Consider the following 26,735-nt stretch of genomic DNA (forward strand, 5'->3'; position numbering starts at 1 on the left):
GGCCTAATTAAATTATAGTGAGTTGCGTTGGGTAATCATATCTACACTTAAAAAGATTATTTAAAATCTTTGTGATTTATAAATTTTTAATAATTATTAAAATAAATTAAGAAAATATATCAATATTTATATAAAAAAATATCAATTTATACTCAAATTATAAATTATTTACAAAAAATTACATTTAAAAGCATACATTAAAATACAATTATTATATAATATTTTACTTTTAAAAGTTTTTTATTATGTAATCAGGTTAAATTTGAGTTTATTGAGTTACAAAAAGCCTGATCCGGTGTTTGACCTGAAAGTGATCGGTTTTATAAATTTAATAGTGTGTTTGGATGGATATTTTTCAAATTTCAGGAAATTTAAAATAACAAAAAATTGAATTCACACATTCTAAATATTGTTTTTATAAAATTGATTGTTTGTTATTTATATCTTGATAACCCTCTCAATTATAGAGGGTACAATAGATTTTTTACCTATTGTATTATTCAACTTTGTGAATTTGGGATAATTTTAAAAATCTCCTCTCTAATGGTAAAATTTCAAATTCACTCCTATTAACTATGAAAAATACTCATTCCTTTGTTTAATATCTAAACAAAATATTTGATACAAAATCATTTTAAATCTTTGTAAAGAAGACATTACCTCCTTGAAATTCTTCATCCAAACATATAGTAAAACTTTACATTCAAGCCTAATTTGTTGATTTTAGTGTAGTTTAGATATGTTCATAACCCGATTTTGTGGCACTCCTTTCAATCAACTTAAAATTGAAAATTAGGATTCTCCAAGTCATCCCAAGGAACACTAACATTTTCTCTTAGCATCCTCTCAAACTTTAACTAAGGTCCTGTTTGGAAGAAATGATTTACAAAAAATTGAAACGATGGATTTTAGAGATAAAAGTATAGCTTTCTCTTGTTTGCTGAAAATTTTGCTAAATTTTTAATTTTTTTATTCAATTGAATTATTCATTATTATTATAAAAATATTTATTGTACAATTTACTAATTTTTCTCTCTTTTTCACTCATCCAAATAAATTTTTTAAAAAATCACTTCTTTAACTCATACTCATTTAAATAAAACATTTTTTTTCGTGCTATTTCTCCACCATTCTATTTCTTTTTTCTTTATTCCTTTTCTCCTTATTTTATGCCTTCATCTAGATAAAGCATTAAGTTTTCAGCATTTCTATCACTATCAATAATTCAATCATCATCAAAAGAAGGATAATGAATCTTGCATTTATTAGCCTTCCCAGCTTGCTTGGATATCATCTTCTCTGAGAGTATATAACTAAGTGCAATTAAATCATATTCTTCCTCACAACATTAATCCCCAAAAAACCATCTATAAATACTGTTTTCAATTTTTTTATGATTAAAATTACCAATCTCATGTTTCTCAACATTGATTGTGTAAATGCTTATTTTCCGTTTATAAATATTATTAAACTCAGATAAATAAAATTAACAACTTTGATGAAATTCTAAAATGATAAAATTAAGTTTAAAACTATGTTTTTTTAAATTTAATTAAATAAAAAATATAGTATAACAAGATAAATAATAATAATAATAATAATAATAATAATAATAATAATAATAATAATAAAAGCATACAACAATTATCATCATTCACTTACAACTATGACAAACCAACTAAATCATTTTCAACCACCCCAACAAAAGTGATTCGGGTCGTAGCTAGTATATCTAAATTTGAAGAAATTTACATAATTTAGAAGTTTACATAAATTACTAACAATGGTTACCCGTAAAATCCTTAAATCTATATTTAAATAATTTTTTTTTTATCAAAGGATACTTTTTTAAGTTGTAGGTCTTAAGGCACTATTTTTAATTCTAAAAATTATAATAAAAAATTTCTGAAGTACAGTAGAAACTCTTTAAATTAATACTTGACAAATTAATAAACTCTCTAAAATAATAAATTTATCCGGTCTCGACTTGGGTCAATATAAAAAATTGAAAAACCTGATAAAATAATAAGATAATAATTTTTCGGGAGATCCCTTTATAATTTTCGGTCCCAAAAAAATCATAAATTAATAATTCATAGAAACTGAAAAAGAGCTCATCTCTAACTTTTCTTATTGTATCCAATAGCTCAGGTGTTGTATTTTTGTATTCTATCATAAAGTTGTGAAGAGTGTTCGACGCCATAAGTGCTTCCTTTCGTGTAACAGGCTCCAAAGACACTGTATCATCTTCGTCGTCATCCTCTACATTGTTCTCAATGATAGTACCCACAATATCTTCTAAACTCTGAACCTCCGAACATGCTTCATTTTCACCTGGGTAGTTCATTAGATTGTCGATATCCATCTTATTACGATAGCCACATTGATTGATCATAGTCTCGAGGTCTTGAGTTTCTTCATCAAAAGTGGATTCATCCAAATTTCTTACAACATCACTATCTGAACGAATTTTACAGTGTCGGAAGCAATTCGCTATTGTTTCTTTTCGAACATCTATCGTCCAAGCTAGGATTGCCAAATTGATAGCATCAAGGACATTTATCTTCCCTGGATCAGATTGTCCCACCTCATAACCTTCCAATATTTTGCGGTAAAACCTTCTCCGGTAATGCATCTTGAAAGCTCTTATTATCCCAGCATCGCAAGGTTGAATCTTTGATGTCATGTTGAGTGGCAAGAAGAACAACTCAACGTTTCTTAGCCCTTCAATATTTCTTGGATGTGCTGGACAATTATCCACCACAAGTAGAACTCTTCTACCATGCATCATTTGGTCAAATGAACGAACATATTCATAAAAAAATACACTAGTCATCCATGCTTTTTTGTTAGCTCGATACTGACAATTCAAGCTATTCATGTTGACATTCTTGAAGCAACGAGGCTTTGCATATTTCCCAATAATCCATAGAGGGATTTTTTCAGAGCCATCTTCATTGCAACAAATAACTACCGTCAGCCTTTCTTTATCTTATTTTCTTCCTTCAAGTTGTTTTGCTGCCAGTAAATGATCAGCTTGTAGCCTATAAAACAACCCAGTTTCATCCATATTGAAAACATCTTTCATAGGGAACTGATCAATTTTCTCCTGAATCGATACCAATTTCTGCTCCATGTCTTGTAGATCAATAGACCCACTCTCGCCAAAACGACGAAATGACTTTATGCCATGTCGGTGCTTGAATTTCCCAAGCCATCCTATAGAGAAGTTAAAATCTGAATCATCATGAGGATACACGAGTTTCATTGTATCTCTTGCCTTCTGCAAAATTAATTCTCCTGTGATATTCACACGTTCTTGATGCTGGAGAAACCACTCATAAACAACCTTCTCCATGTTAGGATATTTTGCTGGTTTGTATCTTTTGATCTCTGCTCTTCCCTTTTCTATTTTAGCAGAGAGATAGTCATCTGACCACCTAAGTGTGTTTGATATTATTCCTTGACTAACTTTCAACTGAAATTTTCCCTCAAGTCATCTCTACAAGTCTTTTTGTGTGCTTGCAGGATTATCTCTCTTATACTCACACAACTCCTTACGTATTTGATCTGACATAGTTGATTTTGCAACACCTTTTAGATGAGAAGCCATCTTGTGAGATATGGTTTGAATACTCTAATACATTCATGTAATTTATATATGCCAAACTTGCTTAAAAATACATTGAACACATTTGTTCTTCTTGTTTACATTTACTGTACTTCAAAAGTCATTATTGATTTCCAATGCATATGTAGTGTAGTTACTAATTTACTATACGTTGAGTCCCAAGGTTCGCTGTAACGTAATTCTAAGAGGCATAGATTAATTTACCTTTTTGTTTGGTATGTACAGTATAATTACTTACAAACTCTTTAAATTAATAATTATTAATTTATCGATAAATTAATAACTCTCTAAATTAATAAATTTCTCTGGTCCTGATATTATTAATTTAAAGAGTTTCTACTGTAATTTGTGATAAGAAGAAAATAAGTAAGATAATGGAGTTTCTCTAGAGCGTCAAAATGGTGCTAAGAGGAAAAAGATTCAATAATAGAAAAATTAAATAAATTTGTGTGCACACAATACAAGAGAGAAAGAAAGAATGATGGTAAGAATGAATTAAAAAAATAAAGAAAAGAAATAGAAAAGCCTTTTAATTATATTTGGAATATATTTTTTTACCTTAAAATCAAAGATCATGAGATGTCTCTAAGTTTAAAAAATTAAATCTCGCTCACAATTTGTGATTGTTTTAATCCGAGAAAATTTTCACACAGTAAAGTTCAAACATAGGATCTCCTAATTAAAAGATTAATCTCATACATATGAACGCAACATAGTATTATACTACTTCACCAATCTTTCAAGTTATTTAGAAAGTTAATTTTAACATTTGATTTTATCTTATTTTTTTGTTTTATTAATATGGAGCATATCATTAACATCTGATTCCAAATCAAGGGCAATGTTTTATTTCCTACACTTTTTACTAGTAATTCTTTTTTATTTTAACCATACATTCTAAAGTCTCATAAGTTTTGGGTAATTACTTTTTTCATTTCTTTAAATACACAATTGTTTCTTTTGAACCTTGTGAAAATAAAATTTTAAAATATATTAAATATTTTTAAAATTTAATTCCGAAAGTGATATTCAGGGTTAAGCTTCCGAAGGGCGGTATAAAACAAAAAAAGAAAGCACTGCAGTGTGACCCAAATATAATTGACATCATCTCCCACCTTCACCAAGTATGCTCTGTCCCTTTTCATTTGTGTTGTCTGCAATAATTGCAAAAAGCAATGACTACCATCAAATATTCCTTGACGCAAAATTAACAAATAATGGAAAAATCATAATATACTTCTCCAGTAACATGAATTCGTACTTGTGAAAAACTCCCCAAACATCCCTGTACCTTCTTTGCATAAGGGGTGTTTTAAGCTTTTTTATATTAAACAAGTTATTCTAACAGTAATTAGATATAAAAGTTTTTTGCATAATCAAACACCCTTTTCGCCAAGGAGTAGATCAACAACAAGAGGAGACGAAAATTATTGATTCCAAAAGGATAACATTAGCCAGGATTCAACTTTGTTCTGTACAAAAAGTGAACATCACATTGTATCCTAAATAAACATTACAAACCAACATAACTAACTGATCCATGATGAGCACAACACCTAAAATGAAATGAAAATTGGGGATCAAAGCAGAGTCACAGGATTGATGATTCATTATTATTATGCCAAGAGAGAACAAGATCTTGAAGGCCAAGTTTCCAATGATCCCAGTGAAGCTCCTCAAACTCCAACCCACCATCAACGACTTTAACAGCCACCAACAACAAGTGAGACACAATCTCAAACACCTCAACAACAAGAGCCACCTTCCCTTTCCCCAACCCAATCACACCATTCTTTCCAACCTCAACCCTAAACCCCAAACTCAAGCCAACCTCTTTGACCTTAGCCTCAACCACATCCACCTTCTTATCGGAAGTAAACCTCTTCTCCCTCCTCCTCCCCTTGTCTGACGTCGTTTCGAACAACCCTCTCAAATCCAACCCCGACGACATCGATATTATATCAAACGCGTTCATTCCCAATTTATAACCGTCACAACACTTATTATACAAATCACTCTCCAAAACGCTCTCTTCTGCCTTCTCCCTCAGCGATTTCTTAAACCACGCGTTTTCCACCACACTCTCCAATCTCATTCGCCTATTAGGGTTCGGGTCAAGTAATTGGTAAATTAGGGTTCGCGCCGCTTTCGAGATCCACGCCGGAAACTGGTATTCCCGCCGGGAAATCCTCTTGCACATCGCCGGAATGTTCGAGTCGTCGAACGGAAGGTGACCGGCTAGGAGCACGTAGAGGATGACGCCGCAGGACCACGCGTCGGCCTTAGAACCATCGTAGCCGCAGCGGCGAAGGATCTCCGGTGCTGTGTACGCCGGCGTGCCGCACGCGGTGTGGAGGAGGCCGTTCTTGAGCTGCTCCGGCAGTGCCGAGAGGCCGAAGTCGGAGACCTTGAGGTTGCCATCGGCGTCGAGGAGGAGGTTCTGCGGCTTGAGGTCGCGGTGTGCCACGCCGTTGCGATGGCAGAAGCATAGCGCTGAGACGAGTTGTTGGAAGTAGCGCCGCGCCAGGGATTCCGCCAACCTTCCACGGCGGGAGAGCTTGGAGAAGAGCTCGCCGCCGCCTGCGTAGTCGACGATGAGGTAGATCTTGGTTTTGGTGGCCATGACCTCGTGGATTTTGAGGATATTAGGGTGGTGGTGGAGGCGGCGCATGGCATCGATTTCGCGCACGATGCGGGGCTCCATGGCTGCGTCCACAGTTTTGGATTTGTCGATGACCTTAACGGCCACGGTGGCACCGTCGACCAGGGAACGAGCCTGGTACACCTTCGCGAAGTTTCCGCGCCCTAAGAAGCGCGTGAGTTGGTACTTCCCGAGGATGGTGCGTGGCGGGGGTGACGGCGGTTGGCGAGGTTCCATTGTTGTGGGAGTAACAACAACAGCAACCAACGGAGTATATGGCTGCGCAACGTGGTTTATATAGCGCTTCAAAATTTGTTTTGCTCCTCGCAATTCCTATTCTGCCCTTCTCTTTTTTTGGTTTATGCATTAATCCCTTTCACTCTGTCACTGCTTCAAAATTTTACATGATGATTATGGCTTTTATTTAATAATTTTAATGTTTTTCTCTTTTATTTTTATAAATTTTTAAATATTAAATATATTTTATATTTTAAAAATATATAAAAATTTATTTAATATATATTTTATGAAGTAATAGAAAAATAATACTTGCGTTTATAACTTTAAAGAACATTTTATATATTTTTTAAATTAATGACAATTATTTAAATATTTTAAAAATTTAAAAATATTTAATTTTTTAAAATAGATTACTAATTTTTATTATTTATTATATATATTTAATATAATATTAACAGTGATGATTATTGTATAGAAGCAATGAAATACAGAATCACGGTAAAACTTACCTCTAAAACATTACTGAAACGACTAATACGATGAGTCCACAAGCGAGTGAGGCTTAAATTATTTCTAAGCAAATCTTATTTAGCGCACGTGATTTCGTGCCTGAACTTCAAAAGTAATTTAAATTGTCGTTAATTTATTTTTTAACGCTAAATCAAACACATGCTTGTTTCATTATGATACAAGGCTGGTTAAAATTTAAATGACTAAATTTATCTTTAATTGGATTTAAAATATATCGTAATTTTAACTCAGATAGAAATATCCAAGGAAACTAAGTTAAAGTTGTTAGTTTAAATCAGAAGAAATTTTTTAATTCATTTAAATTCGAATTTTTTAACTGAATATACCATAACATTGGTAGGATTTCATCATCAATGGGCAATAAAGAAAACTCTTGCACAGGAAAAATCTTGCCCATTAATTGTAAATTTTGTCTATCAAATTTAAAATCGATGGCTCAAATTCACTCAATAACTTTATTTTTTCACCACAAAGTTAGAAAATTCAAATTTGGCGGTGGATACTCGCTTCACTTTGAACTAGGTTTGTCCTTGTATATAAAGTTGAGTTGGAAATTAGAATTTTAAAAAAGAAGTTTATTAATTTTAAAAATATTTATAGGAGAAAATATGACGGCCGACCCAAGAAAAATCTGTGTACAACTAATCAACCCCTGTATAAAGTCAAATCCCCTTTCAATTGCAAAGCTTGTTGTTACCTAAACTTTTTCAACCAAATGAAAAAAAAGGTAGATATTGATCAGCGAGAGTGACTTATATAAGTTGTATATCTATAACAATCACGATTCGCATGCCGACAACAAAGAAAACATAAACAACGACGAATATCTCACCCATTTGTTTCCTACGACCTGCCAATTTCTTTTCCTCTTACTGATAGAGCCGTGTTTTCTATGACTAATGGGTGTTTGAATTCTGTTGGGGAGGAACAAGTGTCTCCGAACGATGTCACCAGTTTCCTAAAAACGTGTGACAATCTGGAATTAGAATATGCAAAGCATCATGGTTAAGTGGCTTTCACTATTAATTACTTTACTTCTCACTCTGATCTCATCACATACACAAGCAAACAATGAACCAAACCCTTTATCGCTCCACAAGTGGACTATTTAGATGCACCGGTCAATGAATTCTGCTACCTGTATTGATTAATTTGCTTTCACTTCAATTTCCGGGAACATTCACAGATTCATTCAGATATACAACTAACATGTAACACACTCAATTATATTCTATTCAATACCTAGTTTAGACATGTTGTACACAATTTTTAACATTTAATTGTAATAATTAAATAACTAAATGTGCCAATGTTTGATTTGATACACATGGAATAAGGGTATATTTAATTCGACAAAAACAGCCATCAATGATTCAGAGAATGTGAATGTCTGTGTGGGGGTGAAGAAGGTTTTTGAGGTGTTTCTTTTCTTATTGTTTTTGTACTCTGAATATTATGGTTGGGTGGTCAAACTCAAGAAGAGTAGCAGTCTGCAAGTCCTTGGAGGAAAGGGCAAGGGTCTCTGGGGTAGTTTCACAATCACAACAAGTCTCGTGGGGCCAAAATCAATAGCATGCATAGGATAGAAACAAGTGATAGCAATGGAATTGCACAACTCCACAAACAAGGGGTGTGGAATCTGTGCAAGAGAATGGTAGGTGTGCCGAGGTGTCAAAAAATGGGTAGGTTTAGGGGTACATGGTCCCACAAGTGTGTGTTATAATTGCCTGGTATTAACTATAATTGAGTACGTACCAAGGAGAGCTATTGCTACGTTACAAAAACGAATCATGTGTGATTTTGTTTTTGCATTTCACGGCCCAAGAAATGCCACGTGACGAAAATGTAAGTGACCAACTTTCTAGAGCAGAACCCTCACTCTGAATTAAGGAGCGACACAAGAAATCAAGGTCAATGGCGCGCGCATACTTGTGTTGCTCATAAACATTTGTTCTGTTTTCTATTAATCGATTATATTTAATAACAATTATTCTCGTTCTTGATTCTGCCTTGCCTGGATTCTCATTGGACCAGCGCAAAACTTGGTTGTTAGTAATTTAATTTGAATCTTGTGCGTATCTGATATCATTACATTATTATTTTTTAAATTATTGTTACCAAATTAGTGTGTGAGAAATCAAGTATTATTAAATTAGTCATTTAAATTCTATTATGTCACATCAATTTTATGAAAGTGTAACATTCCCACTAAATTTGTTTCAAAAAGATTAAAGTGATAATGTAAAATGATAATTAATTTAATAATAGTTTAAAATCTTTAAAAACTCATTTGATAAAAAAAATTACAGTTGTGGCATTATAATTTTGGCAAAATTAGTGATTAGCTTCTCTAATTTTCTTTTATTTTATCATTAATTTAATCCTCTTAATTCAGCAATTTACAATAAAAAGATGTAGTATTGTGTCAATGCTGACTTTTCGATAATGAGATTTTTCTGATCAAATAATAATTAATATTGTTTGTCACAAATTTAATAATAATTTGAAATATTCTCATTATAAAATTAAGAATTGACTCTTCTAAAATAATAAAATAAAATATATTTCTTTTAATTTATTCTATAATATTTTATAAGTTGTGGAATAAGAGACAAGTGAAAAAATAAAGTTTAACAAAATTTTAGAACAGAAAAATAAATGTAAACAAGATTAGTTTTACTCGTTACAAAGTGGACACCTAAATCAAGTTTTCATATTTTTTTTAAGTGAATTTCGAACACAACGGAAGTTTGGATAGAGATAGTTTACTTAGTTTAAGTCTTTTTTTTTTTTAAACTTTTTGTTGGTTTAACTTGCATTGACTTAATTAAATCAGACTAAAAATATTTGAATTTAATTTAGATTCAAAATGTAAAGTTTAAGCCTTACATTTTATTAGATGAGTTCAGATGAGTCTAATTGAACAAACTCATTTTATTTGTACTATTTTGAGAAATCATTCTATTGAGAATAATGAAATTTTCTAAGTTATAATGATACTTTGTTTGAGCTAAAGGGTTTTTGTATGGTTAATATTTGAGCTATTTTACTCAAAAAAATTGGAGAAAAGGTTCAATACTTCTTAAAAAGTTAGGATTCTTATATATTCTAAGTACACATTTCAACTAAAAATTGGTATAATATGATTATTAAGTATTTTTACTTTTTGACAATTTTTTTTGTAAAAAGGGGAGAAGGCCAAAAGGAAATTAATTTTTACTTGAAAAATGAGATGATTTTTTTTTCAGAAGTTTTATGAAAAGATGGTGGCTAAAAGAGCATTGATTTTTAGTCATAAAAGGAAATGATGTTCTTCGACAAGTTTTTAAGTAAACTATGGCCAAAGAAAAATATGTCGTTTTAGTCAAAATAAAGAGATATTTTTTATTAGTTTTCATAAGAAAGTTGTGACTTAAAAAAATAATTTTAGTCAATAAGTGACATTTTGACAAGTTTTGACAAATTAAATAGAATTATCAAAGTACATAAATGTCAAAAGTAAGTGGAAAAAGTTACCTCATCAAAATTGAGTCAAGCTATTTCTATATGAAAAATCTCAAGTATGAAGGCTGTAAAGAAAATTGAAGATTTAAAGTATCAAGAGTGATCATCAGCTGTTTCAACAGTTGTCAATGATTACTAATAATTGAAAATCAAAACATGTGACAAAAATTGTGAATAACATGCAAGGGCAGTTACGAAGATACATTTTAAACAATTATATTGGATAACATGTTTTAGGAAGTTATTGTGTTATAATTATAAATATAATTTCATTTCATTAGGGGTTATAAGTTTTACAGAAACACTCACTCAAAATCTCTCAGTACCAAAGTTTTACGAACTAGTTAGAATCAACTGTAAGATCAATAATCATACGCTGATTATCAATGAAAGTTATATGTTTACATTCGTATTTTCGCAATTTATTTCTGTAATGCAATCACCTTTCTTTCACACTTTATGTTGCTTTATCCTTATTTTGTTTTACAATTCTCCTTCTTACTATTATATTTTTACTTTTTGCTCTTGTTACAATATTATTAAACAATTACATTAAAAACGTACTATAGAACCCAATAAAAGGACATAAAATTCAATCTTGTATTACTTTTGAATTTATTTACTTGCTAAAATTAACTATAAACACATTAAAAAATTATTAGTTTCAAACTAAAAGAGATGATAATACTAATTGTAAACATCTAAACAAGATCGACAATAATTAATACTTTTTTAAGTAAAGTAAATTATTTAAAACGTAATTTTAAAAGATGACAATACGTTGACAACGACAAAATATCAACAACTAAAAGGAAAAAAAAATAATTATTCATGAAATTAGTTAAATAAAAATATTGACTCAATTTCACTCAATTGATTATTTAGTCAAACAAATTAATTACAGTTTATATGTAAATTTTTTCCTATAAATTAAAATATATCTAAGAGGAATAATAATTGATGACCACTCCATTATAGATGATATAATTTATGACATAACGAAGGATAAAAAATAATACAGAATTCAAAGGATATTAACAAAGCGATATTCTTTTATTATATACAATTAACTATATATTACATTGTTAAAAGTGATATATTTTATTAATGGAGATTGATATGAGTGACAAACAGCTCGATTTTACTTAAATAAAATTTTGAAATCAAGTTCTTGTGTAATGCTAAAAAATCTTTAGTAATAGTAATAAAAATTTATTATAATCGACTTACATGTATTGCAATAAAAATTTACTTTAATTGACTTCTACAAAATTAATGTCATAATGCATGAATAAAAAATTTAATTATAATTAATTTTATTTAAAAATTAAAAAAATTAAATAAAGTCGATTTAAATCAACTTTTATTATATATAAAATTAAAATAATTTTGTAAATATATTTTGATCAATGCATATACATAATATCTTTTTTATTTTATTTATGTTAAAAAACCTTATAAAATTAAGATTTGACTCTTCTAAAATAATAAAATAAAATATATTTTATTTTTAATTTAGTCTGTAATATTTTATAAGTTGTACAATGATAGACAGATGAAACAATACAATTTAACAAAGAACACTAAGTAGTGTACCAAATCTAAATTGAAATTCTAGAAGAGAAAAAAAATTGAACAAGATTAGTATTTTTCATTACAAAGTAGACACATAAATTAAAATTATAAAAGAGAAATAAATGTAAAGAAGATTCATGTTACTCGTTATAAAGTTAAATAAAATGTGAAATTTATATCCTTTTTAATTTAAATAAAAATAAAATTGTTAAATTTTATTTTTGTTTGAGTGAACTTGAACTCAATAAAAGTTTAGGCATGCATAATTTACTTAAATGAGAACATGACCGTTTTGCTTTAAGTCCTTTCTTTTTTTAATTTTTGTAGGTTTAACTTGCATCTGACTTAATTAAATCAAACTAAAAATGTTTAAATTTAGTTTAAATTCAAAATGTAAAGTTTAAGCCCTACATTTTATTAGATGAGTAGAAGTTAGTCTAATTAAAACTCATTTTATCGGCTCTATTTTAAAAAATTATTCAAAGAATTATTAGTTTCAAATTAAAAAAAATGATAATTCTAATTGTAAGTATCAAAATAAGATCGACAATGATTAATATCTATTTAAACGAAGAAAATTATTTGAAAAGTAATTTTAACAGATGACTTTTATATGTTGACAATGGAAAAATATAAATAACTACTCATTGAATTAATTGGATACAAATAGAGTCGATATTCACTTAATGAATTATTTAGTCAAACAAGTTAATTACAACTTATATGTAATTTTTTTTCTATAAATTAAAAAATATCTAAGAGGAATAATAATTTGACCGTTTCATTACAGATGATATAGTTTATGAGATTAATAATTACATTAACATAATGAAGGATACAAAAATAATACAGAATTCAAAGGACATTGACAAAGTAATTATATATTACATTGTTAAAGGTTATCATTATTGAACTTGATAAAAATATGCAGTCGGTGTTAAAAAAGTACTTTGTGATGAAGTATTTGATAAATAATATTAATATAAATATCTGTAATATATTTTATTTTAACTATAATCATATTTAAAAAATTTGACAATTTATGGCGTTTGTTAAAATAAATGCATATATCATACTAAAAATTATAATTTACAATAATATATAACCATGAAGGTGCTCAAGTAAAATATAATTCAAATAATGCCATAATGATGTGTTGACGAGGATAACCAAGAGATATGATTTTTACTAATTTATACCATTATTTGAGACCACTTTTTTAAGGAGAACAGTGATCGTAAAAGGTGTTATGTATTTTAAAAATCATGCTTATAAGATGTGAGATATCATCATGACCTTATAAACTAATTAAATCATACAATTAAGTGAATATCTAATTTTGGAAAACATTGTTTTACCATATCCACTGCTCTATTCATTATTTCCGATTGCTGACAAACTAGGCAGGTTAATTGAAATATCAAATTCGATTAACATTAATATTATTGCAACAAGCTGCAGTTGGGAAGTCTATTTTTAGGCACATCTCAACATCAGAGTAAAAATATCTGCAGTAAAGAAAGTGCAACTTGTGCAAAGGTAGTGTTTGATGTTGCTTGGATTGATTTGATGAGAGGCGTTTGCAGAGTTGGCTCAATAAGAAGAGCGCATTAGATATTATGTCCATCTCATTCCATTAGTTATGGACAAGAAGACGAGCCACTTAATGTTGATGAGTCATTCGATGCAAAACAAAGTTCTCTGTTTTTCAGTGAGAGGTCGCATAAACTGTATCGCATACGGCAAATACCAAAAAAGAAAAGGAGACCCCCAAGGTACTTGCCCCTTTGATTCAGCTAAAGCCGTATATCAATTACACTAGTTTGCTAACCATGATTATTAAATATAATATAAATTATTTTTATTTAATTTTTTATGCTAGAAAATATAATTTTCTGAATATTTTAAATAATATCTATTTCATATATAGTTAATGCATTTTTATGTTATAAAATTAATATTTTAAGAATTATATATCAAATAATTTATAAGTATATTTTCTTATGTATTATTAATGTAATTTTTTACAATATTAATTAATTAAAATATATAACAGATACAAACTTTAAAATAACTATTATAAAATCTATGATTAAATTACAATGTAAAAAAAATATTTTATCCTATCAATAAATTTTAATTAAATTTATAATTTATTGATTAAATATAATTTAGAAATTCTTTCTACCGCCGAGGGTATAACATTTTTGTTTTTTGGTCAACTTGTCTCAGATTGTTGAATTGAAATTTTGACCTTGTCTAGGCCCATATTAGGCTTTAAGTCAGTGAACCCATAAATAAGTTTGCTCCTAAGCCCATAATCTTTTGACCAAAAACAAATAAAAAAAGCCCATAGTCTGATTCGAGGAACATGAGTGGCTATTTTCTTTTCTTCAAATTCCTGGCTGATTTCAATAAGCAAGGGATGGGGTTGATTCGTATTTCATTTCTCTTACTGTGTTTAATTTTTATTTTCTTCCTAATTTTGAATCAATAGTGTAATGAAAGTTATCTAATCGCAATTCAAATAATGGATCATTAACTTTTCAATCAAAAACTATATATTATGTCAAATTGTAAGAATAAAATAAAATGCGAATTATAAGCTGTATTTAAGTTTTTCTTGACATTAATGTTTTACATTATGATTATATGATTACTTCTCTTATATATATATATATATATATATATATATCTTTTAATTTATTAGGTTAGATTATACATATATACTAAAAAAAAAGACCATGCACATCATCAAACACTATAAAAACATGCTTCAATTACATATATATATTCACAATCATGCATTACATCATAACATTTTCATGAACACGAATATACTACGTTCTTAGTAACAATATAGAGCTCTTTTTACCTTGAAATGGAAGTTTAGTGAAGAATTTTGAGAAGATCTTGCTCAAAAGGTTGAGTTCTTCCTAAATATCATAAGAGATCTTATTTAGAGGAGAAAAAACAAGAAAATAACCAAGGAATAGAGAATCAAGCTTCAAGAACTTACCAAAGAGTAAGAAAAGTGAACTCCCAAGCTTGGATCAAAGGAAAGATTAGAGCTTTTCAAGAATTTTCTAAGAAAAAAAGGAGAGAGGCCACAGGAAAAAAAGAAGAAAGGTTATAACTTGAATTATAATCCAACTTTCTCAATTTAAAAACCCTTAAATACTCCTCAACTCGCGTCATTCTCGCTACAGTGAGTCTTTCTCTCACTGTAGCAAAAAGTCAAATAAAATTTTTTTTTGCTGTCTGTCATTCTAGCTACAATAAGAACATTCTCGCTCCAGCAAGAGAGTGTCAGAAAGCCTAATTGTGACGCTCATTTTTTGTTATAGTGAGACACATCTTGCTACAACAAGAGATCCTGCAACTCACACACTTACAGCTCTCCTAATTTTAAACAACATACATTAACAATTATTATATAAAATAAAATTAATAAATATAAAAAATGGGGGGTGTTACATTGCAAATTAATTCTCAAGTATGTTGTATTTTCTTGATTTTTAAATTAGATAACAAAAATTATTCTTTCATAGATGAAAGAGCACGAAAATCCAAAGTTAAGGAACTTGAAAGAAGACACAAAGAAAAAAGAAACTCCTATTATCCTTCTTCTTTTTCCCCTTTCATAGGTTTTGAATTTTTAAAACTTAAAAAATGGAAAGTAATCAAACTAATAAAATCCTAACCTAATCCTAATAATAAGTAATCCTAACACAAATCCAGAAAATCAAATTGCATAGAATTTGGGAATTAAAAAGATACTCTAAGTAAAAGAAAGAGATATCGTAAATGATAATCACATTTCTTAAAATGAATGCATAACTTACTCCTTCATTTTGACCTAGAATTTGTGTTCATCTGACTTTGTAGCTTGAAGGTGGATTAAGACTCTGAATGTTAGTTTTCAAATGCTACTAGAATGAGTCCAATTGGATATTTATGGACCAATATTTGGCTTGAACATTGTATGTTTTTGTCATAATCTGTGTTTGTCTCCTTTCACTTATGATCTAGGCTAAATTTTAACTTTAAATGTTAAGATTTAGCCTCTAATTTCTTCATGAGAATTGTAAGTCTATCTCTTAGCTTTCTTTCAAAGCAAAAATCACATTAAAACAAAGTTTAAAACTCAAGTTATAACCCAAATACTAAATAATGTCAAAATATGTGTTATGTTGAGATAATTGAATTAAGGCTTCCAAAACTCAAATAGCAAAAGTGATCCAAATCAATTCAATTATGTACAAAAGAAGGTTAATTTACCAAATTGGGAGAACATAAAACACATAATTAGGAAAGTTTTGTAACGATTATAAACTCTCCACTCTTATCTAAAAACTCCAAAATAATGATAATAATTACATAAGTCTTCTCCTTTCTTCTTATTCTCTCCAAAAATTAACTCGAAGCCTTAATTATTGATTAAAATTTATTAAAAATAAAAATTATACGCAAGACACATTAAACTAGAAGTGAAATCTACATCAATTTATGATTTTCAATAAATTTTAACCAATAATAAGAGTATTTTGTTCACAATTTTCTTTTTTAGAATAAATAAAATTTAAGAGAAATGCACACATTCTTTATTTTTATCCATTGAATCAAAATACGTTTATTTGTTAGATTTTTCTATGTTACAAGTACAATATTGAAAAAGTTTGCTTGATACATACTAACATTTGAGTTAAATATTTCGTGTTCTGTGATCTTAAACCTATATTGACATTTTGTCTGGGTAAAATGTTTAATTTATATTACACATGATTTGTTACACAATTTTTCTTTATTTTTATGCAGTTTTAGTAGGGAGATTCAATGATGGTTGAACTTAATTACTTATTTGTCTATCTTCAATAATTAAAGGATAAATTCAAGGGATGAATGTTCATGACACTTCCACTAATATTATTTATAATAAATAAATAATTAACTCATTAAGACAAAAAAAAGTCACATATAAAAAAATTTATAGTTTATTCCAAAAAATATCCATAGAATAAATGGTCAAATTAATAACTCATATATTAAATGAATAAATATATTAATTTATATAAAAAATATGTAAGTCTTATTAACACAAATCTCACAATAAATAAAAGTATAAAAAGAATTGAACAATTAATACACCTAAAAATGTGTACTAATTTCTTATATTTATATATAAAAAAAGGAATGAGAATTATTTCTTATAAAAAGGATTAAAAGAAATATGTGTTTTCAATATTTCATGGATGCATGTTGTTGAGACTGTAAAATCTGATGCTATGTTAGTTCTCATGGCTTATGCAAATCCTAACCGCTCTAAAAAAAATGAAATATGTCTTAATTTGTTGGGATTCATTTAATTTATTTCTTATATTATTTACTGAACTTTGTTTTTCTTAATATTTTAATTTTTTTTATCATATTTCAGTTTTATGTTATTTTGATCGTTCAATAAGATGTAGGCGGGGGGCTTTGACATAAAAAATCTTGATCCAAGTTTTACTTGTAAATATTGAAAAAACAAACACAAACTCACCTTTAACATGTGAGTTTCGTTACTTATAGATAATTTTAAAGTCTATCAACTCCATCTTATATTAGATTTAAAAAGGTAAAAATATGAAAATTAATTATTCAACTAATTGCATAATTAGCCTGAACTACTTGCTACTGAGATGTTGTTTAAATTCAATTTTGTTGTATTCCTTTATTATTTCCTTAGAATTAAAGCCTTGACAATAGTTAGAGTTTGTATTATGTGATTAGCAAGTCAAAAGAAATCAACCTATTAAAAATGCAAGGTTGCCTACATTAAGCCTGAGATGGGTTTGGCATTTCATCATATCTTGCCATGGTTGGGATGGTTGGATATGTATAACAACAAGTTGCCTTTACTTTAATTCTTTTTTTTTTTTTTTGTGAGTAATGCACTTTCTTTTATTTGTTAAAATTTATTAAAAATTACAAAATTAAAAGTGAAACTTATTAAATTAAAAATGAGACTCCTAAAATTTTATAAGTTTTAATAAGTTTCAGTTCAAAAAATTCAATTTTGAAAGCCCAAACTGTAACTGAAGCCCAATTGATTTTACAAATCCAGATTTTTGAAAGACCAGATATTTAATCTACAAAACCAAAAAAAATTGGATATGAGTTGGATCTAATCAATTAAATTTGAATTTAAGAAAATTATTATTTTTCTTCCTTAGCATTTTTTTTCTTTTTAGTTGGTTGATTCTAATTCTCAAACTTTAGGAAGTAAGTATATTATCTTTGTATTTGTGTATATATATATGTTTGTATATATAAATATGTATAATACAATACAAAATATTTAGTATTCAGATTCAAAGACTCTTGCATAACTCAAGTCTAAAATGTATAGTCACTTGCTAACAATAAACTTTTTAAAGCAATTCATATTATTGTGTTATTTAATTTTGATCCTCCCACCAATAGATGCCTCTTTGTTTTGTTACTTTTTTCTTATTTTGTCTTTTTAATTAGTAGAAAATCCTTGGATTCTATTTTTTCTCATGCGCATATACATATTATTTCTCTGTAGAAAGCAAATATCATGGTTTTATTTTTCCACTTCATGGTTTAATTATTTATCACTATGATAACATAATTTAAATGACGACCAACATCATTAATCATATAAATTCTACTCAAACTCATTTCATATTATGCCATGGGATGTTTAGAAACATCTACTATTAGACTTGACAAAACTGTAAGTAAGAAACTCGCTAATAGTTTTATTAATTTCAATAACTTGCTTGACCATATCACGTTAAAAGTGACTTTTTAAACCTACCTTGTAGATTGAAGTTATCATCCTTTAAAACAATGCATACTTATTTAACTCATTGGTTAGAATAAGGTGTTCTTTTAGCAGAATAATTAAACCGATGCTTTTACATTTGCCAACAAAACAAGGAACACATGCAAATGGCTACTCAACATTAATGAAAAATTCAGTTTATTGTTAAATAACCTTTAACTGAGAAGAAAAGAAAATCTTGGTTTTCTTTCATGGATTACCTATTTGAATGTGGATAGTTTCTTCCCAAGGTCTTATATAGCTTATTCAATTATTTGTTGAGCTGAGTGCACTATATTTCTTCTAAAAAGGAACAAAATCAATACAATATGTTGTGAACCTCAAAATGTACATTGATTTTAAATAAAATTATTGAATTCTCTGTGTAATATACAAATATTAATAAATTAAAATAAATCATAAAAAGCATATTATACTTATTGGATATTATTGAAATAAGAGGATCCAACCCAACAAATGGAAATGCATAAGCCCAATCCATTTAGCTGTAACTTTCATTCCATGCACCGCCACTGCTGCTCCTGTTGTGTGATCTTTTGATTCAGGTAGAATTTGTGATAGCAAAGGTGAAGAATTTAGATAAACTCTCTTTACTCATATGAATACGGTGCTTGCTGAAGTAAACTAACTCTTGTGAATGCTGATAGGATAATAGGAAAGGAAAGATGTCATCTCTGGGAACTTCGAAAGGGATTCTAGAGATCGCCAAGTTTGGGGTTTACGTCACCGTTCCCATCGTTCTTATGTACGCTTTCGCCAACAACACCCACAACCTCCGCAAGTTCATGGGAAACGTATTTCTCCCCTTATTTCATTCAGATTCAGATATTCAATTTATTTCATTTCATTTCTAAATCCATTCCCTTTTTTAATTGCTTGCCTTCCTCTCTTTTGCTTCCAATCTTCACAATTTCTGTTCATTCAGGACTTCCTATCTTTTCACTTTGATATTTTTTTACAACCTTCAAAATCATTGCTCATCTAATAGATCCCTTTGGATGCTATGCTAAGAAAGTCAAATGGAACCATTTTCCCATCAATTTTGCCCAAAAATAAATTAATATGAAAAATGAATAAAATTTTGTCACCATGGAAAAGGGAATAGAATTTCTTGAGGTAAATTAAAATCAACTCATGGAAGAACTTTAATTCATTTTATTACATAATTTTTATACTTTTAAGTATATATTGATAAGTTTATCTCTTTGCTTGAGTCTAGAGACAGTTATCCAATGTTAGTAGTACATTTTTACCACATTCTCTCAAACAAATTTCTTATTGTTTCTTAAAATTTATTTAAAAATTAAAAAAACTGTGTGGGTTCTGCCCTTAATTTAATGATTCTTACTTATATTATTGTAATTTTTAATAAATTTTAACCAACAAGTGAATGTGTATTAGGAAGAATGTTTTAGTTTTTTCCTCAGTACTCCTAAGCGAGTAAAGTATAATAACTAGAGATGTTATTGAATTGTACTGCTAGAATTCAGTAAGTTACATACAGTTGATTAGTTGTTGGAGTTAAATTTTGATTGCTAAATTTTTATGAATGAAGTCCTAATTTTCTGATATATAGCTAAATTTTGTTTACTTAATGGCTTCGAATTCCTTGTCTTTCTGATCGTGAATGCAGTCATTTTGAAATTGTTATTATCTATGATCTGTTACTGTCTTCTAAATTACATTTTCTTCTTATCGTTTTACAGAGGTCGTACGTTGAATATCCGCCGGAGGCACCGAGGCCGCCATCACCGGAGGAACTAAGGGAGAGGGCACGGGAGCTGGCTCGGAAAAGGAACAATGCCTGATGCTCCCTGTGGTGTGGTTGTGTACTAGTATCACTGGTTATACAGTAAATATGTTTATTGTTATGTGTAATAAAATAATGAATTCTAAACTACTCTAAATCAAAATAAATATGTTTTTTCAAACTACTCTAAAGAAGAAAAAGAAATGCTTGTGGCGATCTTATAGCTTTTATTCATATTTTCTTGTTGAGTGGTTGATGTTATTTTTGTACACAATCAAGGGTATGAAACCAGCTCGACTACACTTAAAACAAGAATGTGATGTTCTAGTTATGGTTCCCTTGTTGTTCTAGTCATTCTTTTTACATCATTTTTAGAATTTGAATTTAGGAACGTACTAAACATTCTTCTAAGTATTCAAATTTGAAAGCGGTGCGAAAAAATAAAATAGGACTAGCCGAAAAAGTGATGTAAAATATAATGTCCATATTCGGTACTAATCTGAAAATTATTCGAGCCTGTGATTGATAAGGTGCAGCGGACATGTGTTGGTATCTTTTAGTGTTTTTGGTCTTTTTCTGATGAAACTTCCTCTTGAGAAACGAGTATGGTGTAAAGCAAACGAGTCAACATTAATAATTTCGTCATCACACGACAAATCAATTGTCTGTTTGCAGGGAGTCATGAACGACAGATACTTTAGTAAAACGCACTGCATAAGAAAATGTGTTCAGTGTAGCAGGTTAACATGTTCAACTGCAATTAACTTCCCTGGAACTTCACTATTTGTTTTTCCCAACGAAATTTTTTGAAACTGCGTTGTCTTTTGAAAGATAGAATTCTTGAAATAAAAACGAAACTTTCTTTGGAAACATTGATTTGCTTAAAGTCGTCACTACACTCTAAGTACCTTCATCACACTCCACTTGTTTTGGTTCTTCCTTGTCCCCATCGTTCTACTGGAAAATGGTTGTAGATTTTGAATTGAATTGAATGAGAATGATACTATGTTGAAAATGATCGTACGTTGCTACGCTTTTGTTTTTTAACTCTCCTAATATAAATAATAGTAAGGAATGCCCAGGAATCAGTGGTAAGAGTTTTGTGTTTCGTTCACTCTTGAAGGGAGCGAGGAAAGTCTTGAGATTTGGATTACTCGGAAAAGACAAAATTTGTTGTAGCGCGTTGTTTATGTCTCGAAAATTTGGATCTTTATTGATAGGTTCCAAGTTATTTTCGCTCTCTCTCTTTATCTCTTTGCAATTTACTATGTACTACCTTGGCATTTGAACACCATTGTCCTCTGCATGTTAGAATTGTAATGGTTGGATCGTAGCTATAATTTTTTGTTTGTTTCTGTTGGGGATTGATTCTCAGCTTCAGCTTATTTCTGTTATACTGCTTACCGTGTCAAGCACCCGGAAAGTGAAATAGAAATATATAGTGTTTGAAAAGGTAGAAACCTTTATAGAAAATTGATGCCCACTGTTATGAATTTCATGGTCCTTAAGCTACACTTGCGATTTACATTTTGCATTTTTCATCAGATGAGACAAGAATTCCTGCTAATGTTATTGTACGTGGGAATTGCTATTTTCAATAGTTTAAATTGAATGATACAGTTGATTCTGGATTTTTCAAGCTGCTTGCTACAATAAGTATTACTATTAAAACCTCAATATTACGGGTATCAAAAATATTCCCCATGTGGTATCTGTTAGTTTAACTGGTCTTAATTAATGGGCTGATATACAGTCTTTTATGCTCTATAAGAAGATTGATTGAGAGGAGTTTGATTGCAAGGAACAGCAAAAGCAATTCTCTGGTGTTCTAGCTTCAAAACATATGGGCAATAGTCACTTGGTTTGAGTACAAATTCAGTACAGACGTTGTACCATGGTTGGATTGAACTCATACCCATAGGTATAATTTTGGCTGTTCTAACCAGCTAGGTAGTGAAAACAACTAATACAGAAATTTATGCTGTTATTGATAAACTAGTTTCAAGGTCTTTTCAAAACACCTGCATGATATTGCATCATTCCTCAAGGAATTACAACTTCAGGAATTGAACAAGTCTCCCACTGCAAGGGTTGCTCAGGAGTCTCTTCAATCAGATGACAAAACGGCAAATAATTTGGTTGAAAAATACAGGAACCGTGGCCGTTTTAACAAACTGGTGAAGTGCAGATACATAGTCAAACAGGTTGAACAAGTCACAAGGGATATTGGAAGGTCTCTGGCTGCACTGTCCATTGTAAACAAAGAAGTCCTATCAAGAATTTCTGATCAGGTCAATAGACTGAAGAGTGAGATGCAAAAGGTAGGGTTTGAGGCTTTGCAATCTCAGCTCCAAATAGTATACAAGATGAACCAAACAATTAGGGAGTAAAAACTAGATCAGGCTTTTGCACAAGAAAGAACTCACCAACATTATGCAGAATTTTCCAAATAAAATTATAAATACCAATGATTATACATAACACACCATCATGATATCTCAATATAATTCCAACGATATATAATTGAATAATTGCTTTAAATGTGTACCTATTGAGAATCACGAGTCACAAACAATCCTTGTTTTAAAGTGAACATATATTACTTTCTTCTCTGGTTACTATTATCCTACACTAGTTGCTATCTAATGGAACAACTGTTATATATAAACCTAATCAGATGAGAGCTGAATATATAGAATGACTCAACTCATTACGGGCCACTCACACTAAGAGCCAAATTGCAAAATCTATATAATTAATAATAATTATACATATTTATTTTATGTCATAATTAATAACAATATAACTATAATAATTTAATAATGCTAATCTACAAATTAATATAAATATTAATATTAATGTTAGAAAATCTAACATTCTCCCACTTGAATAACATCATTAAATTACTAAATCTGCAAACTATGTCATCGTAACAAGTTATTAATTATCATCAAAGAAATAATAAGCTCTCAATAGTATACAATTATATCCGATAAGAATATACATCACACACTACAAATAACTTATATTTCAATCACAATATAGATAAAGGAAACATAAATATCATTTCCACAAAGGTCCTGTTGTAACCGTACGTAGAGATATGAAAATGCAGAATAAACAAACTGCATTATGTTTATTGAAGAATAAGTTTGGCTATTTTATAGCCGTACATAAGAGAAATGAAAACTGCCAAATAAACTACTTATGCGCATAAAACGCACTACTTCCTAAAACTGAGGTGGACTTGAAACTAATGCAACAGAAATATGAAAACGTGGAACCACTAACAAATCCTCCCTTAAACTGAATGTTAGCAATCAGTTTATATCAGATTCAGCACATACTCCTAGTGACCTTCTTAGTGTTAAAAAGGTATCCAATTTGAGAGGTTTGGTCATCATATCAGCCACTTGTTCTTGTGTCCCACAATGTATCATTTTAATAGTTCCAGTTTTTACAAGGTTTCGAAGGAAATGAAATCGGACGTCAATATGTTTACAACGCCCATGCATTACTGGATTCCTTGATAGCTTAATAGCAGAACTACTATCACAATGAATTACAGTAGTTTGGCTTTGCACTCTACACAATTTTCCAACACCCTTTTCAGCCAAATAGCTTGACAAGCACATGATGCTGCACCTATAAATTCTGCCTCAGTAGTTGATAGACTCACAATTGGTTGTTTCTTTGATGACCACGAAATGGCAGCTGAACATAATAAGAACACATAACCCAAAGTGCTTTTCCTGTCATCCAAATCCCCTGCATAATCACTGTCCGTATAAGCAAGAAGTTCACTGTTTCCTCCCTTTTTGTAGAAAATGCCAAATTCAGTTGTTCCTCTTAAATATCTCAGGACTCTTTTAGCTGCCAGTAAATGTAGCTCAGTAGGATTCTCCATGAACCTGCTAATTAAGCTTATCACAAACATCATATCAGGCCGAGTGGAGGTTAGATACATAAGACTTCCCACAATTTGTTTGTAGTAAGTCTTATCCACCTTAACACCAATATTGTCCTTTGAGAGTTTAGCACCAGGAACAATTGGGTTTTGAACTGGATTGCTTTTATCCATTCCAAACCGCTGTAGTATTGCTAATGCATATTTCTTTTGACATAAGAAAATGCCATTTGTTCGTTGCATAACTTCAAGACCCAAAAAATATCTCATTTTACCAAGATCTGTCATGGCAAATTCATGTTCCATGGAGCTTTTGAAATTTGCAAACATCAACTCATCATTACCAGTAAAGATAAGGTCATCAACAAGACTAACAACTAATATTGTACCTTCTTTTGCTTTCTTCACAAAGAGAGTATACTCATAGTCGCACTTCTCAAATCCTTCATTCAAAAAATATGCTTCTATGCGGCTATACCAAGCACGAGGTGCTTGCTTAAGTCCGTAAAGAGCTTTCTTCAGCTTGTACACTTTATGCTCAGCCCCTTTTTGTTCATAACCACAAGGTTGGTCTACATACATGGTTTCATCTAGTTCTCCATGTAAGAATGCAGACTTCACATCTAGCTGATAGAGTGTCCATCCCTTTTGAGGTGCAATTGCTACTACTAAGCGAATGGTCTCCATGCGGGCTACTGGTGCAAATACTTCAGTGTAGTCTACCCCATACTCTTGTGCATACCTCTTTACTACAAGTCTGGCTTTATATTTATCCACCTCACCATTCTCTTTGAATTTGGTTTTATAAATCCACTTCACACCAACCTTTTTGGCACTGTCAGGTAAGTCCACTAATTCCCATGTGTCATTTCTGTTTATTGCTTCCATCCCTTCATCCATGGCTTTCCTCCATTTTGAAATCTGTACGGCAGCATCAAAGTGTGTGGGATCATTGTCACCGGCTGCAGATAGAGCCATATTCGCTTCTAGACTGTCTTCAAAGAATTCTGCACCAGTTTCGTAGTCTGCCATCCAGAAAGGTGGTCTCCGAGATCGTTGCAACATGGGAGTATCTTCTGCTGTCATAGAATCAGAGGAATTATTATATTCATTAACCAAATCATGATGTACCTGTTGTGCTGCATCTGGCGTTGTGTCTTCAACCTCATCCTCGTGTTCTTCATTTTCGACAACATCTTCTTTATCTCCCCATTCTAAATCACATGAGATGGCTGCAACATATTGTGTATCCCAATCCCAACTTTTATCTTCATAAAAGACAACGTCTCGGCTGATAATGATTTTCTTTGAAATCGGATTATACAATTTGTAAGCCTTTGAGACTTCACTGACTCCCAACAAAACACAACTTTGACTTTTATCATCTAACTTGGTACGCGTAGCATCTGGTACATGAACATGTGAAAGGCAGCCAAAGATGCGAAAATACTTGACTGAAGGTTTGACTCCACTCCAAGCTTCTTCAGGCGTTTGATTCTTCACTGCTAATGTGGGACTTCGATTTAAGATGTGTACAGACCAAGCGGCAGCTTCAGCCCAAAAAGATTTGGGCATCTTCTTCTCTGAGAGCATGCTTCGAACCATGTTCATAATGGTCCGATTCTTGCGTTCTGCGATCCCATTTTGTTGTGGAGTGTATGCAGTTGTCAGTTGTCTACGAATACCATTGTCAGAACAGAATTTGGTGAAGTCTTGAGAGGTGAATTCTCCCCCACGATCAGTGCGCAGTCCTTTGATGGAGGAGTCAGCTTCTTTTTCAACATGAACTTTAAAGTTCTTGAAGACAAAAAAGGCTTCTGACTTTTCAGTCAAGAAGTAGATCCAAGTTTTCTTGCTAAAGTCGTCAATGAAGGTGAGCAAATACCTCCTTTTGCTATTAGAGATAGGAGTAATTGGTCCATAAATATTTGCATGAATTAATTGCAGAATCTATGTAGCCCGCCAAGTACTTTTTCCTGGAAATGAGTCACGTGACTGCTTCCCAATTAAATAGTTCTTGCACGGTTTGGTGGATGCCTTGATTGGTGGTAACCCATGTACCATGTTCTGCTGATAAAGTGTGTTTAGGCCCCGAAAATTTAA

General features: G+C 30.5%; 2 protein-coding genes and 1 pseudogene across 2 annotated transcripts; 1 reads left to right on the forward strand and 2 right to left on the reverse strand.

Moving 5' to 3' along the window:
- Window positions 1-1,225: 1,225 nt before the first annotated feature.
- LOC113871486 lies at window positions 1,226-3,735 on the reverse strand (annotated as a pseudogene).
- A 1,165-nt stretch (window positions 3,736-4,900) lies between these two features.
- On the reverse strand, window positions 4,901-6,534 carry LOC113872098 (CBL-interacting serine/threonine-protein kinase 4-like). Its single transcript, XM_027509364.1, has one exon. It carries the CDS (start codon window positions 6,507-6,509, stop codon window positions 5,223-5,225), a length of 1,287 nt encoding a protein of 428 aa, XP_027365165.1. The 5' UTR covers window positions 6,510-6,534; the 3' UTR covers window positions 4,901-5,222.
- Window positions 6,535-19,472: 12,938 nt separating this feature from the next.
- Window positions 19,473-20,950, forward strand: LOC113873389. Its single transcript, XM_027511488.1, has 3 exons — window positions 19,473-19,520; window positions 19,623-19,769; window positions 20,682-20,950. The coding sequence occupies exons 2-3, from the start codon at window positions 19,641-19,643 to the stop codon at window positions 20,781-20,783; spliced, it is 231 nt and encodes a 76-aa protein (XP_027367289.1). The 5' UTR covers window positions 19,473-19,520; window positions 19,623-19,640; the 3' UTR covers window positions 20,784-20,950.
- The last annotated feature ends 5,785 nt before the right edge of the window (window positions 20,951-26,735 follow it).

The sequence above is a fragment of the Abrus precatorius genome, unplaced genomic scaffold (assembly GCF_003935025.1).
Source record: "Abrus precatorius isolate BTA unplaced genomic scaffold, Abrus_2018 Scaffold7, whole genome shotgun sequence".
Lineage (NCBI taxonomy): Eukaryota > Viridiplantae > Streptophyta > Magnoliopsida > Fabales > Fabaceae > Abrus > Abrus precatorius.